This window comes from Convolutriloba macropyga, chromosome 1, assembly GCF_964194025.1.
Source record: "Convolutriloba macropyga chromosome 1, txConMacr16.3, whole genome shotgun sequence".
In the NCBI taxonomy this organism is placed as follows: Eukaryota; Metazoa; Xenacoelomorpha; order Acoela; family Convolutidae; genus Convolutriloba; species Convolutriloba macropyga.
The window spans coordinates 9,022,498-9,034,608 of record NC_134468.1 but is presented as its reverse complement, the minus strand read 5'-3'; the positions used below and the strand labels follow the sequence as shown (position 1 = coordinate 9,034,608).

The following is a 12,111-nucleotide window of genomic DNA, read 5'->3' as shown; positions in this document are numbered from 1 at the left end:
GAATACCTGCTCAGTTTTTGCTTCACTTAAGCCATACTTCGTAAAAACCTGGTGCTTGCAAAAACCTGTTGTAACAGTTCTTGTTGGCCCGATATGCGTGGGCTAACCTTTACCCACCCCATTTTTGATTAATTCACGTGCCCCTGGTACAGGGTGTATAAACTACAGCACAATAAGAGAAGGAGGGGAGGGGAGAGGTCAAAAGAGACCTTACTCTGATAATTTGATCTTTGACCATATGTGGGCGCCGAGATAGGTTAGGTATGTTTGTTGAAAAAGCTCTGGAGTCTTTCCCACTAATGCCCCCCTTACGATATTATAGTCCCCCATTATGGTATGCTTACCTATTCTGCTTTCGATTCTTACCAATTATAGCCTCCCCCTCCCCCCCCCCCCACATCGTAAAAATAGCTCTCCCCATTATGGTATGTTCAGATTAATAGGGGGAGTTACCTCTGCTTTCTATCCTCGGAGTACTGACAACACATATCCCCAAACAAAAATGTGAACAAAAAAGGAAACCCGATCAATTACTTGGGCCAAAACTACCCAGGGTTGGTTGATGTCTGCATGCTCTACTGGTTCTACGTTTTGAAGCGATTTCTTCAGCAACATTTCCATTTTCAAACTGTGTTCACATGAGCAGTTGATCTGATCCAGGACCCGGTTTTCGGCTAACTTGGATACCAATTTGCTGTCGGTTTTAGTCTCATCGCCCGAAGAGGTTTTTACTGCTAGTGGTTTGATTCCGATCAGGTGAAGGATTTTGAGAGACAGAAGTATGCGAAAGACACTCCACATTCTGCGACCACTCGAGTTGTGATGGATGTTCACAACTGAAAAAATAACTGATTCGGATCTATTCTCTCCCCCCCCCCCTCCCAGCTTAGTGAGCATATATCTTCTTTTACGCCGCCAGGCACACCTGCTATTTTCTACATAGTAACGTGCTAAATAACAACACATGAATTGAAGGGGGACATAAAAACAATGGGGGGACAGAATAGATCCGACTTTTCCATAATTTTCGGGTCTTTCCAATTATAGACCCCCCAAAAATATAGCCACCATTATGGTATAATCACCATGATGGGGAGCTATGGGTCATCTGACCAGTAAGCGGGGGGGGGGGGGGTTATAACAAGAAAGAACCAATTTTTCATTTAAAATAATAAATGCGTTTGTACAAAAAACTGGGGTAGCTTTGACTCGATTTTGAATAAACAAGATGCGTCAATTAAATATGACAAAAATACGTTGTCAGTGATTCAGTCTATAACCAGAAAAATTATTTCTTAAAAATATACTCATATCTACACCGTGATTTATGAAAAAACATTTTAACATTTTTCGCACAAATCGGCCATAAAAAGACTTATTTGTTTGACTTAGATGAATGCCTTAGTCTTAATATATGAACTTGCCAGAATCTAGAACTCTAAATTTTAGTCGGTTCTAATTAGGAAGCTCCAGCAGTGCGATTAAGGTCATCATTAATCCCCGAGGTTTTTGGGTGAATTTTTGTAAGAAATGCTGTGAATGCGGTGAAAATAAATAATTCACCGCGCTTCACCGCAAAAAGATGTAAGAAATACGCGGTGAAAATTTTTTTTCACCGCTTTTCACTACATGTCTTACAAAAATTCGCCGCCAAACCTAGACCCGAGCTAGATCCAATTTGTAGAATAAATGAATTCTTCAGTTGTTTTTTGAAAAGTGGCATTGATTAACAGCATTGAAGTCTTTTTAATCTAATCAGTGTGGGGGGGGGGGGGGGGTGTGGGGTGGGGGGACTGACCTAATACAGCAACAAGACAGCTTGCCGATAGATGCATGAAGACGAAACCCATTGTCATTACAGCCTGGGGTAGATGGAGAGAACTGGCTGGCAACACATCCAGCAAACTTGCGAATATTATCATCTGGGCCAGCAGAACTGACATCAGATGAACTGTTTCTTCCCCGAAGTAGAACACAATAACTTTCCTACTTTTATTTCCAGTAGAACTATCCTAGTAAATTTTCCTGGAACAAGAATCTGTGTTTAAAAAATCTTCTCAAAGATTATCTGTCTTCAGAAACCAAAGTTTATCGAAAGAGACATTTGTTAAAAATCGCAAATTCAAAAGATTGGAAGATAATTCATGGATTTTATACTATACCTTCCAGGAAAAATTCGAAAAATGGTAATTTATTAGAGCTATTCCTCAACTATTTATGTAATAAAATTTATGTCGAAAAAGCAGCGGTTGCTCTCCTATCAGAAATAAGGAAAAATTTACAAAGCTCAGTTCGTTTCAGCGAGTTCAAATCTGTCTGGATGTTAAGTTTATGCAGTTAGTTTTGGCCGTTTTATCCGCTCTACTGTACATTACCGTTGCATTACTTGTTGTTCAATTAGTCCCGATAACTAATGGCCCAGCTTTGCTCATCAACAATAATGTTTAGCTCAAAATACCGAATTAACTCAAATTGAAAGAATCAAATTTTGCTTGAGTTTTTGTTAATAACTCAACTTATAATTCGAAAAAGCCAAATCACCCATGCCCGGCCCTAGATAACTGTCTTAGTTACTAGTTAGAAAAAATAGCTTCGATCGCCGATTTGTTATTATTTTTTAAAACTTTTTTCGCGATAATCAAAGTTAATAATTGTAACAAAATTCTCACTTTGTGGTTTTCAGTGTGGTTGTATCTAGTGAAACTATAATAGGTTTCGTTAAAGCCAGTGAGAGAAACTGACTTTACACTGTGCACAAAGTTTCTCTTAGTTAGGAGCTTTGTTCCTCAGAAAGAAAGATTCAATGTATCAAAATCAGTTCTCTTTTCAACGAGCAAAGTTAAGTTATGCTTTTCAATCACTAAGATTATATAGAGAAACAGGACAAGATAACAAGTAATTTATCGCTTAATAAGTTCTGATTCTTTACGCACTGTATCTCAGTTTAGCATAATCAAATTAACTCGTTTCTGTTGTTTCTATTCCTATTTATTTTTCCAGCTGTACTACTTTACTTCTGAACTGTTCACTGGATAGAGATAAATATGTCGTAATATTCCATAAATTCACTGAACTCGGGTTTCAGGATAACTCCTATGGGGCCCCCGCACTCTCTGAACTGGTATGATCATCGCAAAGTTCACTGAAATTGGCTTACCAGATTCGGTATCTTGTCCTCCATTTGAGCTCAATTTGTTGTAAAAATAGATTCAATTTAGCGATTCAAGTATACAAGTAGATGACAATTTGAGTTTCAGTTGCACTTCATGTATGATAGTTACTAAAAAAAATGTTGAAAAAAGTGAGCAATTCAGTTTGGCTTCGCAATTCAGTTTGGATGTAGCCATGATTTTTGAATTCGTTCTCTTTGTTGAATGTCTTTCTTCATATTTGTTTGCATCACCAGTTCCAGGTAAACAATCATGTGTTTCTGGATGACTGTACATAAGCAGTTGAATATCTATCAGCGTTTTGATGGAAATGTTGAACATAAATTGAAGAAAATAAGTTAGTCAAATGTTTCATAAAGAAGTAAGATCAAAACAAGTATTTGAGTAATTCTAAAATCAGAAAATGTAGTGTAAAATTTAATAATGATCAGTGAAGACCAATATATGGTTTAATCATACTGCAAAGGAAATTATTGCACGGTTGCAATTTAAAGTTTGTGGCCACTTTGAAATGTTTGGACGATTTTCAAAAATTAAAATGGGACTTTTTTTAATATTTTTAACTTTCAATTTCTTAATATACACTGAGCCCATCTGGCTTACGGGCTAATATTTGTATCAGGCAACTGACAGTTAATTAATTTTCCTTTTCATGTTATTATAACTGCTTGATTTGGCCTTGACTTGATTTGCTCAGTAATCAAGCGCAGCCGCCACAAAAAAAAAACGTTGAAAAAAAAAACATTGAAAAATTTTTTGAGATGATTGAATTCTTCAGTTATTTCAAAAAGTCTCGGCTGATCGTAACACTGTACTCTGGCTATTGTAATTTTTGCTGAACAGCTGCGCTAAGGGTCCCGAGAATGCGAGTTTAATTTTAGGGAATGTTTCAACGCGTTATCTCATATTTTTTTCAGCAAATTCTCGTGAGAGGGCTTATAGGGCCTCTAAATTTTAATTTATGTTCCGTTTATTTTACAAATTTGAATACACAGCCAATATCGACACGATTAATAGGAGTTATGAGACATTTGAGAATGTTTTTTGCGACAATAATTAGTTGAGGATTATGTTTGAGTTGTTCTTGTTGTTTGATTATGTTGTTGTAAAAAAAAGTTTGGTTTAAATATTTTAAGAAAATACTAGTTAGGATATAGGTGTCTCAGTTTTTCGTTGCCTTGTAGACCTTTTTTTGTTGAAATAGTTTTTTTTCTGAAAAGAAAATTTAAAAAAAAGGAAAATTACGAAAATCTTCCTGTCACCGTCATGTGATAATTTTGAGCATTAAAATCATTGGAGCTGGAGTCAAATTTAATTCTTTTTGATAAATTTATAAATTATGATCCGTAATCGTTTTTTACACGCTTTTTTCAAGATTCTCAATAATTGCGACATACTTTGTTTAAAAAACAGCAATATTAAGCGTTTTTTAAACATGTTTGTAAAAATTTTTAGTGAGTTTGAGTTTTGATTTTTAGTTTTGGTAACCTAAGTCCAAAACAGATTTTGAGACTTTTTATTCTCAGGGTTTGTTTGAACATTTGATCCCGTTCCGAACATCCAGAGTAGATCAGAGCTGGATCAGGGTAATTCCAGCGTTAGGTGCGCTATCAGAGCTGAAACAGAGCTCCCCCAGAGTACGAGACCTCTCTACTCTGGGTCTTGTCTTAACAGAGTAGAGCACAGATTAGTCTATTCTTGAAATTGCCTTGACAGAGTAGAACCCAGAATAGGTCTACTCTGGAGTCTGTCTTGACAGCGTTGATCACAGAGTAAGTCTACTCTGGTGTCATTCTTGACAGAGTTGATCACAGAATAAAACTAAATATATTGCTATAATATGTTCATCTCATTAAAAATGATGTTTGAAGTATTAAATTTGTCTAAAGAAAAGACTATTCTAAAAGTATTGCCAATGAAAAAAAACCCAACCGCTGTGAAATGGAAATTTTTAGTATACCGTTAGTGCATGTTTCTGACTCAATGGATGGTTTTAGACAGCTTTCCATAATAATAGTCATGTTTTATCAAAATTTCCTCTTAAGTGGACCAGCTTTTTCTTTCATCTGGACCCCTTTGGTTCTGATCAAATCCATCAGACTCTAGATGTGCCTCTGATCAGAATGTAGCTTTTTTGTTCTGTCAAGAGTTGTCCCAGAGTAGGCCTGCTCTGTCAAGAGTTGTCCCAGAGTAGGCCTGCTCTGCGCCCAGCTCTGTCAAAGATAACCCAGAATAGGGCTACTCTGAGAGCTCTTCTGTCAAGGGTAACCACATATTTCTACTCTGAAGCTACTCTGGCAAGCGTAAATTGACCTGATCAGACTCTGATCCAGCTCTGAGAGTTTCCCTGAATTTATTCTGTTCTAGTTCTGATCTGCTCTGGAGGTAAGGTACGGGAAGTAAATGGGTTTTGGGCATTTCTTCATAAACTAATACGGTGTCCTTGTATTTTCTCGCTCCAATATACCTAGTCGTAATAATTGCTTCGCTTAAATTAATTTTTTGGTCGTTATAAAAGTAAAACTGCTTTTAACACGGATGACTTAGAGGGGGACAAAGCAGTTTCCTGTGATCGAAAATGACACTTTTTCCCCCGATTCCGCGGGAATGAAAAAGGTCAGAATTGATAGCGAGTACAGGACTGTAAATGGAAATATTATAGCGGCCAAATAAAACTCTGGACGTCTGTAGAGCCGAATTATGACCTCTATTTCCTCCAGAGTTTCTCCATGCCAGGAACCATTTTGGGGTGTCATGACAACGGGTCCTGCGATCTCCCATTGGTCGTTTTCATAGTAGGCTGTTATGGGCATTTCGTACTGCTTGCTTTTTGGTTCGTAATATTCGTCCTCGATTCCTAAAACATCGGTCGACTTGGACAATTACTTTTCAGACATATCTTTGAAGACTTCTCGGCTAGCTTTTTGTCGTTTTCAGCTTTTTTTTGACAAATTTATGGCTAGTTTGTGCGTTTTCTGGAACTAATTTTGACAAGTTATTGGCTAGTTTGTGCGTTTTCCGGAACTAATTTTGGCAAGTTATTGGCTAGTTTGTGCGTTTTCCGGAGGTATGATGACAATTTCTTCAGCATACATTACTTGGGTTTAGAATTGGCAAGTGTGAAAAGTGACTTATGATCCTGGTTTTGAATCAGTAGTGAAATGAGCCTTGTAGTCAGATTTGCTCAGTACTGAATCTTACTCGGCATTAGGTTCAGTTATCTTGCAAAAATACTTTCAAGGAAACCCCAGCTCACCCAATAGAGGACAAAGCGAAATGGTGATGGGTAAAAGATGAAAAATGACTATTTTGGCCACATTTTGATAAAATAATAAAAAAAACCATTAGCGTGTTCCTCCATTCATAAAACAAAAAACACACCTTCATTTAGTATTGATTATGGCCTGGGTATAATAGCCTGTCATTTGAAAGTGATATCCTGGGTTGAGCTCCCAGACTTTTGTCCCGACAAAAGACAGACTGCTGTGAGGGTAAATCCCTTTAATTTTTTCAGAGAAAAAAATGGTATTTATGTTTTTGAATATGAACTGATGGGAAAAATTTGGGTGCAAGAAAAGAGAAATACATCAAAGATTTTTCACAGATGGTAACGAGAGTGATTCCGTTGTTGATTAGAATTGAACTGATAGTAATAACTATGATGGGTTATAAACCACTATATATTCTTTAATTTAAATCTTCTCCAAAAAATTTTTTTAATAGCCGCGTCATTAATTCCAGGCGCTCCTATTTTTTCACAATTCTAAGAAGTTGAATTGTATTGGGCGCTGTCTTTTTTTTTAAAGATCTGTTCACTCTTTTTCATGATTTTTGAAGTCAAATTGGAGTAGTGATTTTGGTCACGCCGAAACAGGAAGAGGAGCGAAAAAGCGAGTGGTTTTGCGGCGTGAAATTTTTCGCTCTAAATTTAAAGAGTGAGAAAACGGTGTTTGAACAAAAATTCGCTTTCTCGCTAGTGTTTTTTTGTTCATATGCGGCAATTTCACTGTGACTTTTACTGTTTTTTCGATTTTTTGTATCGGATTTTTTTAAATGGTTTTCCCAATCCATTTATAGTCCGTTCTAGGACTAGTTTTCTGTTTAGTCAATGAAAATTCTTTGTATTGTACGTCAGGACTTGCCCTGCTATGTTTTTTATTTCGTCGTCGCGATTTTTGTTACGACCATATGACATCACAACCACTTCAAATCTGCTTTTTGTTCTTTCGTTCATGCATTTTCAGCTGTTTTCGTGCGTGACGTCATTTTTCGCTCTTAGTGGAGCCAGTTTTTTTGTTCATTTGCGTGATTAAATTCTTGGTCACACTTGACTTACTCACAAAAATGACTTCCTCACTTTGAAATTGACTTTTATTTACTTCAATTCAAAGAGATAAGGTCAAATGGGTGTAAGTCACTCTAAATAAAGGAATAAAGGTTATTAGAGAGCAGCTAATAGAAGCAGCAAAAACTTATACAGATTTTTAATCAAAATATATTATATCAAAAATGGTAGTAAGGGAGCACTACACGTTTGATGGGAGCCCCTCGTCACAGTTTAATTGTCAGCTCTAATTTTTCTTCGTTTCTGAACTCGGATCTTTCCCATTTGTGCCCCCCAGTACTTTATGCTCCCCCTATTACAGAGCACGTGTCATTACACGGTAACTCTTTTTGGAAAAATATGGCATAACTGGGGGTGTAAAAAAAATGCGCCCACAAACGGAAAAGGTCCCAATTTTGAAAAGCCCTATTAGGGCTTTCTACTTATAGAACTAATGTGTCTCATAAAAATGACAGTCCGAAGCTAACCCAAAAAGTCTAGTGGTCTATTAAAGGACTGGTCGTCGATCTGTCTATTTTATTTCTATAGTTGTTTCAATTCATGTAACGCCACAAGCGTCTATCGCTGCTTTTTTCCGGCAACCCGCAGGCTGTTTAGATCTTTGTTCATCTTCCATTCCTCATTTACAAAGCATTTCAAATTTGACTTCAAAAGACGGATTGGAAAAAAATGTAAATTTACAAAAGTTACATCCCATTCTTAACTAGTGAAAAGTTTTCCTCAGGAGCTTCCGTAGCTTCAAAAGTGGTTTAGAAGAAATTTTCTGCAAAAAAATTGTCTAGTGTGTCTGGAAAAACATATTTGGCTGTCAAGCATGTCTGGTTGTTAATTCAGCCACCACTATTTGGGTAAAGAAACGAGTAATTTGTTTACTACTATTTATTTTTCACGTACAATCGATGTTAGAATTAAACTATTGTTTAGACGTTTTAATTTCATAATCTAAATTACTGTCTACAATTAATCTGGCTGTCTTGAGTAATAAAGTTGATTAATTGATATCGCGAGTCATTGATCATACATATTTCTTTGATTTGATTCTAGGTCATACACTATGGTACCAAAAAGCTGCGTACTTCTAAAGATTTGTTAAAAAGCAATACAAACATCAAAAAATAAACATTTTGAGTTAAAATTTGTTCACTACTAACGCGTCATTATACCTTTAGCTTTTATAACGTCTAGTAAACGGTTTGTACAGTTTTCATACAGGTTTCTGACGATGTCTGCGTCAATTTCATTCCAAATTTCATACACTTTTTCTTCTATTTTCCCAAAAAAACTGTTTGTTTTTGTAATCGTTGCTTCAAAATTGCCCTTAAAATTTCAATAGGATTCAGATCTGGACTGTATGCTGGCCATTCTAGTATTTTCCACTCGTTTTTTGGAAAAAATTGGCGATAATTTTCGATTTATGCACAGGGGCATTAACTTGTTGAGAAATAATGTCCAGGAAATGCATTTTTTTTGTCGTTCATTTTCAAAATTTTCAAATAACCGACAGAATTTAGCTTGCTTGGAAACTTAACAAGCAATTTTCTTTCCATCTGATAGTATTGCATCCCAAAACATAAGGGATCGTTTGTCCGAACTCAAATTTTTTGTGTTTTTTAAGAAATCTCGTTTCCTTTCTTCGAAAACCTCTAACAATTCCGCCGTTGGAGATTCGCACTTTTGTTTCCTCAGTAAAAACAAGATTCTGCCAGAAAGAGAAAGGCTTCGTGAGCATATTGATACATCATTTTGAACGAAAACCCTTGCTTTTCTTCTTCAAACTGACTTTCTTGCAGCTTTTCTTGAAATAACGCCATATTTTTTTGAGAATTCGTCTAACTGTACCTCTGAAAATTGTATCGTAGCAAGAGAAAGCCTTATTAGCCACCCTAATGCGCTCCAGTGAGGTTTTGGGATCTTTCAAAACATCGGTGACTAACTTTTTTTCGTGATTTTTTTGGACAATTTTGGGGGTCTTCCGCTCGATTTTTGGGCCTCGAAACTGTTATTTTTCAAATAAGGTTTGTATGCATACTGTGCACTGGATCTTGATTTCAAGTTGAGTTTCTTTTGTATTTTAGATCATGAAAATCCGACATCTCGTAGCGTAACAATTTGGTGAATGGTGACAGAACAAAGCGGTTTAACCATCTTTTCTGTTTAAGCGGAAAAAGTGAGAATGAAATTTCTCTGAAAACTTCTAAATTTAACACCTTTTTTCACGCCTTAGCGCAAATCATGCTTTAAAAGCAGAAATCATGCTGTACGTAGATTTTTGGTACCATTGTTTATGTCATTCTTAGTACCCATATTAGGTCATATATGATTTCGTAGTAATCATAAAAGGATCATAAATGATTTGGTAATCATATAAGATTTCATACTGTGCATAGTTGATTTCTTAGTACGATCCTAGTATGAAACCAAGGAAATCATGTCCGATTTTTGTATGATCCTAGAAATCAAGTATGGACAGTATGAAATCATATATGATCCTTTTACGAAATCGAACACCAGGGATTTTACACGAAAAAATGAATGGTTTTGACTTTACCGATATGGTAATTGTGGGGTGTGAGAAGGAACTGGCTGGACCTGACAGTGCAAGACTGGCTGTCCATTGGGAACTGAGTGACGTCAAAGCTGCAAGTGACTTTGAGAGTGAGGAGAGAGGAGGAGGCATAAACTACCCCACTTGCAAACACTCCCTGTCCCATGAACGCAGTGTATGTGGTATCTGTGGCCTCTATCAGAACTGAAATCATGTAACCACAGTTTGGAAAAGATTTGTCTGTAACCTGGTTGAGTAACCTCAGCTCAGATAATACCAGGCGTTAGGTCTTTTTGGCCTGGTCAATGGTCTGCGCAAAAGTCTGTTCGGTCTGGTCAAAGGTTTCGCCCACGGTCTGGCCAAAAGTCTAGCCAAAGTGTTTTCAGTTTATACAAGGGGAGCCAAAGTCTGTTCGGTCTGGCCAATGCCTATTTTTGGGTATGGTCGGTCTGGAATCTCCTCTCCGCAAACCAAGTCAGTCTGGCCAGTACTAGTCTTGGGTCGCGGGCCTCACCCTGGATTGTGAAGCGAATTGAGCTCATTAATCCAATTACTCACCTTTTGAATGCGTCAGCTCATACCTGACAAGGCCTATTAAGCGTTTTTGTATCAGTGCCTGGAAACTCAATTATCACCCACCCAAATCTGGTGTCCAAAACGTGCCAGCCGGAACCACCATCGCATCCAGAGTTCCATTCCCGTACTCTTTTGGATCCCATTTTGCACTAGGAGTGTAGTAGTAGATGTCCACGAAAAATTTGACCTCCCAAATTCCCATTTTTTGATCGACGTTCAAAATTTGCAACATTTCCAAGTAGAAATAGACCGTCTTGTTCACCATGTCATACGGGGGTGTATACTTGGGAATTGAGTTTTGTAATTTTTCCAGAAGTTGTCTCTCATCCGCGACTCCATTTGAGAGGTTGCCGTTGAAGTTTTCTGCATAAACTGTTATAGTCGACAACAAAAGCGTCACCATAAAACTCATGTACATTCTGATCTGGACCTAAATTGCATTAAAATTGGACCAATTTCTATCCAAATGATGAAAGTCAATTGAAATGATAAAGTTAAGTAACTATTTCACGGAAATTAAACGCTGTTTGTTTGTTTGCTCACAAATTATTTAACAAACAAAGCAGTTTCAATTAATTTTTTCTTAAAAAAGGAACCGGATATTGCAAGTAAATCCAACTGCAAATAAGCGCTTATTTCTTTCTATGGGCGGAGAGCAGCAATCTAACTCTTTGCAATATCCGTTTTTGCACAAAAAATTTACAGTTCAAATTGAACAACTAACAAATAGGACGATGACCGACCAGTTACAAGCTAACGGAAAATTTAGTGTGTCATAGTTAAAGTCAGCAAAAACTTCAATTACTTAATTATAACAGATTATTTATTATATATCTGGATAGACTTGACCATGAAGTATCGAAAGGAAAGCTTTAAAAAATTTTGTTATTTTAATTTCTTATTGTCAAAAGGAGTTAGCTCTGGCCGAGATTTGGATTATCTCGCAATTTAATGATATTCGACTAGAAGTTCTCCACAATAAAAATAAATCAAGTCTACTTCAAACCATTTACCAGGATTGAATTCTATTGGCTTTCATCGACAAAGAAGCGTAAACACAATTCATATTTTTTTGTTTTTTGATAGAGCAGTGAAAATTCAAAGAAAAACAAAGTATCATCGATTGCTCATACTGAATCAACAAAAGCCTATAATTAAATAGCATAATCATGTTAATTTCACGGAAACTCGATGCTTCAACAATGGTTCATCAATAATGTATGTTCAATGAAAGTTTTTTCGTCAGCTAAAGTCTGTACGCACTATGACAGCACTGCACACAAGCACTTATGTGATATACATGAAAAAGTTGTACAGTTCATTTGTAGCGCTAATTCCCTAAAATTTCTTAATTTCCAACTTAGTTCAATTTCGGGTCATTTTCATTTTATTCTATTTCATTTTTTAAGATCAAATCATTGTTGTTCACAATTCATTAAATTTGTTCATATAATCTTGTGATCTGATGTCTGTGC

General features: G+C 36.5%; 1 protein-coding gene across 1 annotated transcript in view; it reads right to left on the bottom strand.

Annotated features, from left to right (window-relative positions):
• Positions 1-454: 454 nt before the first annotated feature.
• LOC142345370 (neuronal acetylcholine receptor subunit beta-3-like) overlaps positions 455-12,111 on the bottom strand; it is a 30,645-nt gene continuing 18,988 nt past the window's right edge. Inside the window, exons 2-6 of the mRNA XM_075397406.1 lie at positions 10,700-11,066; positions 10,064-10,264; positions 5,740-6,027; positions 1,799-1,939; positions 455-836 (exon numbers count right to left, since the gene is read on the bottom strand). Coding sequence (XP_075253521.1) covers positions 463-836; positions 1,799-1,939; positions 5,740-6,027; positions 10,064-10,264; positions 10,700-11,054 — 1,359 coding nt within the window. The 5' untranslated portion in view covers positions 11,055-11,066 and the 3' untranslated portion in view covers positions 455-462. The remainder of the gene's footprint in view (positions 837-1,798; positions 1,940-5,739; positions 6,028-10,063; positions 10,265-10,699; positions 11,067-12,111) is intronic.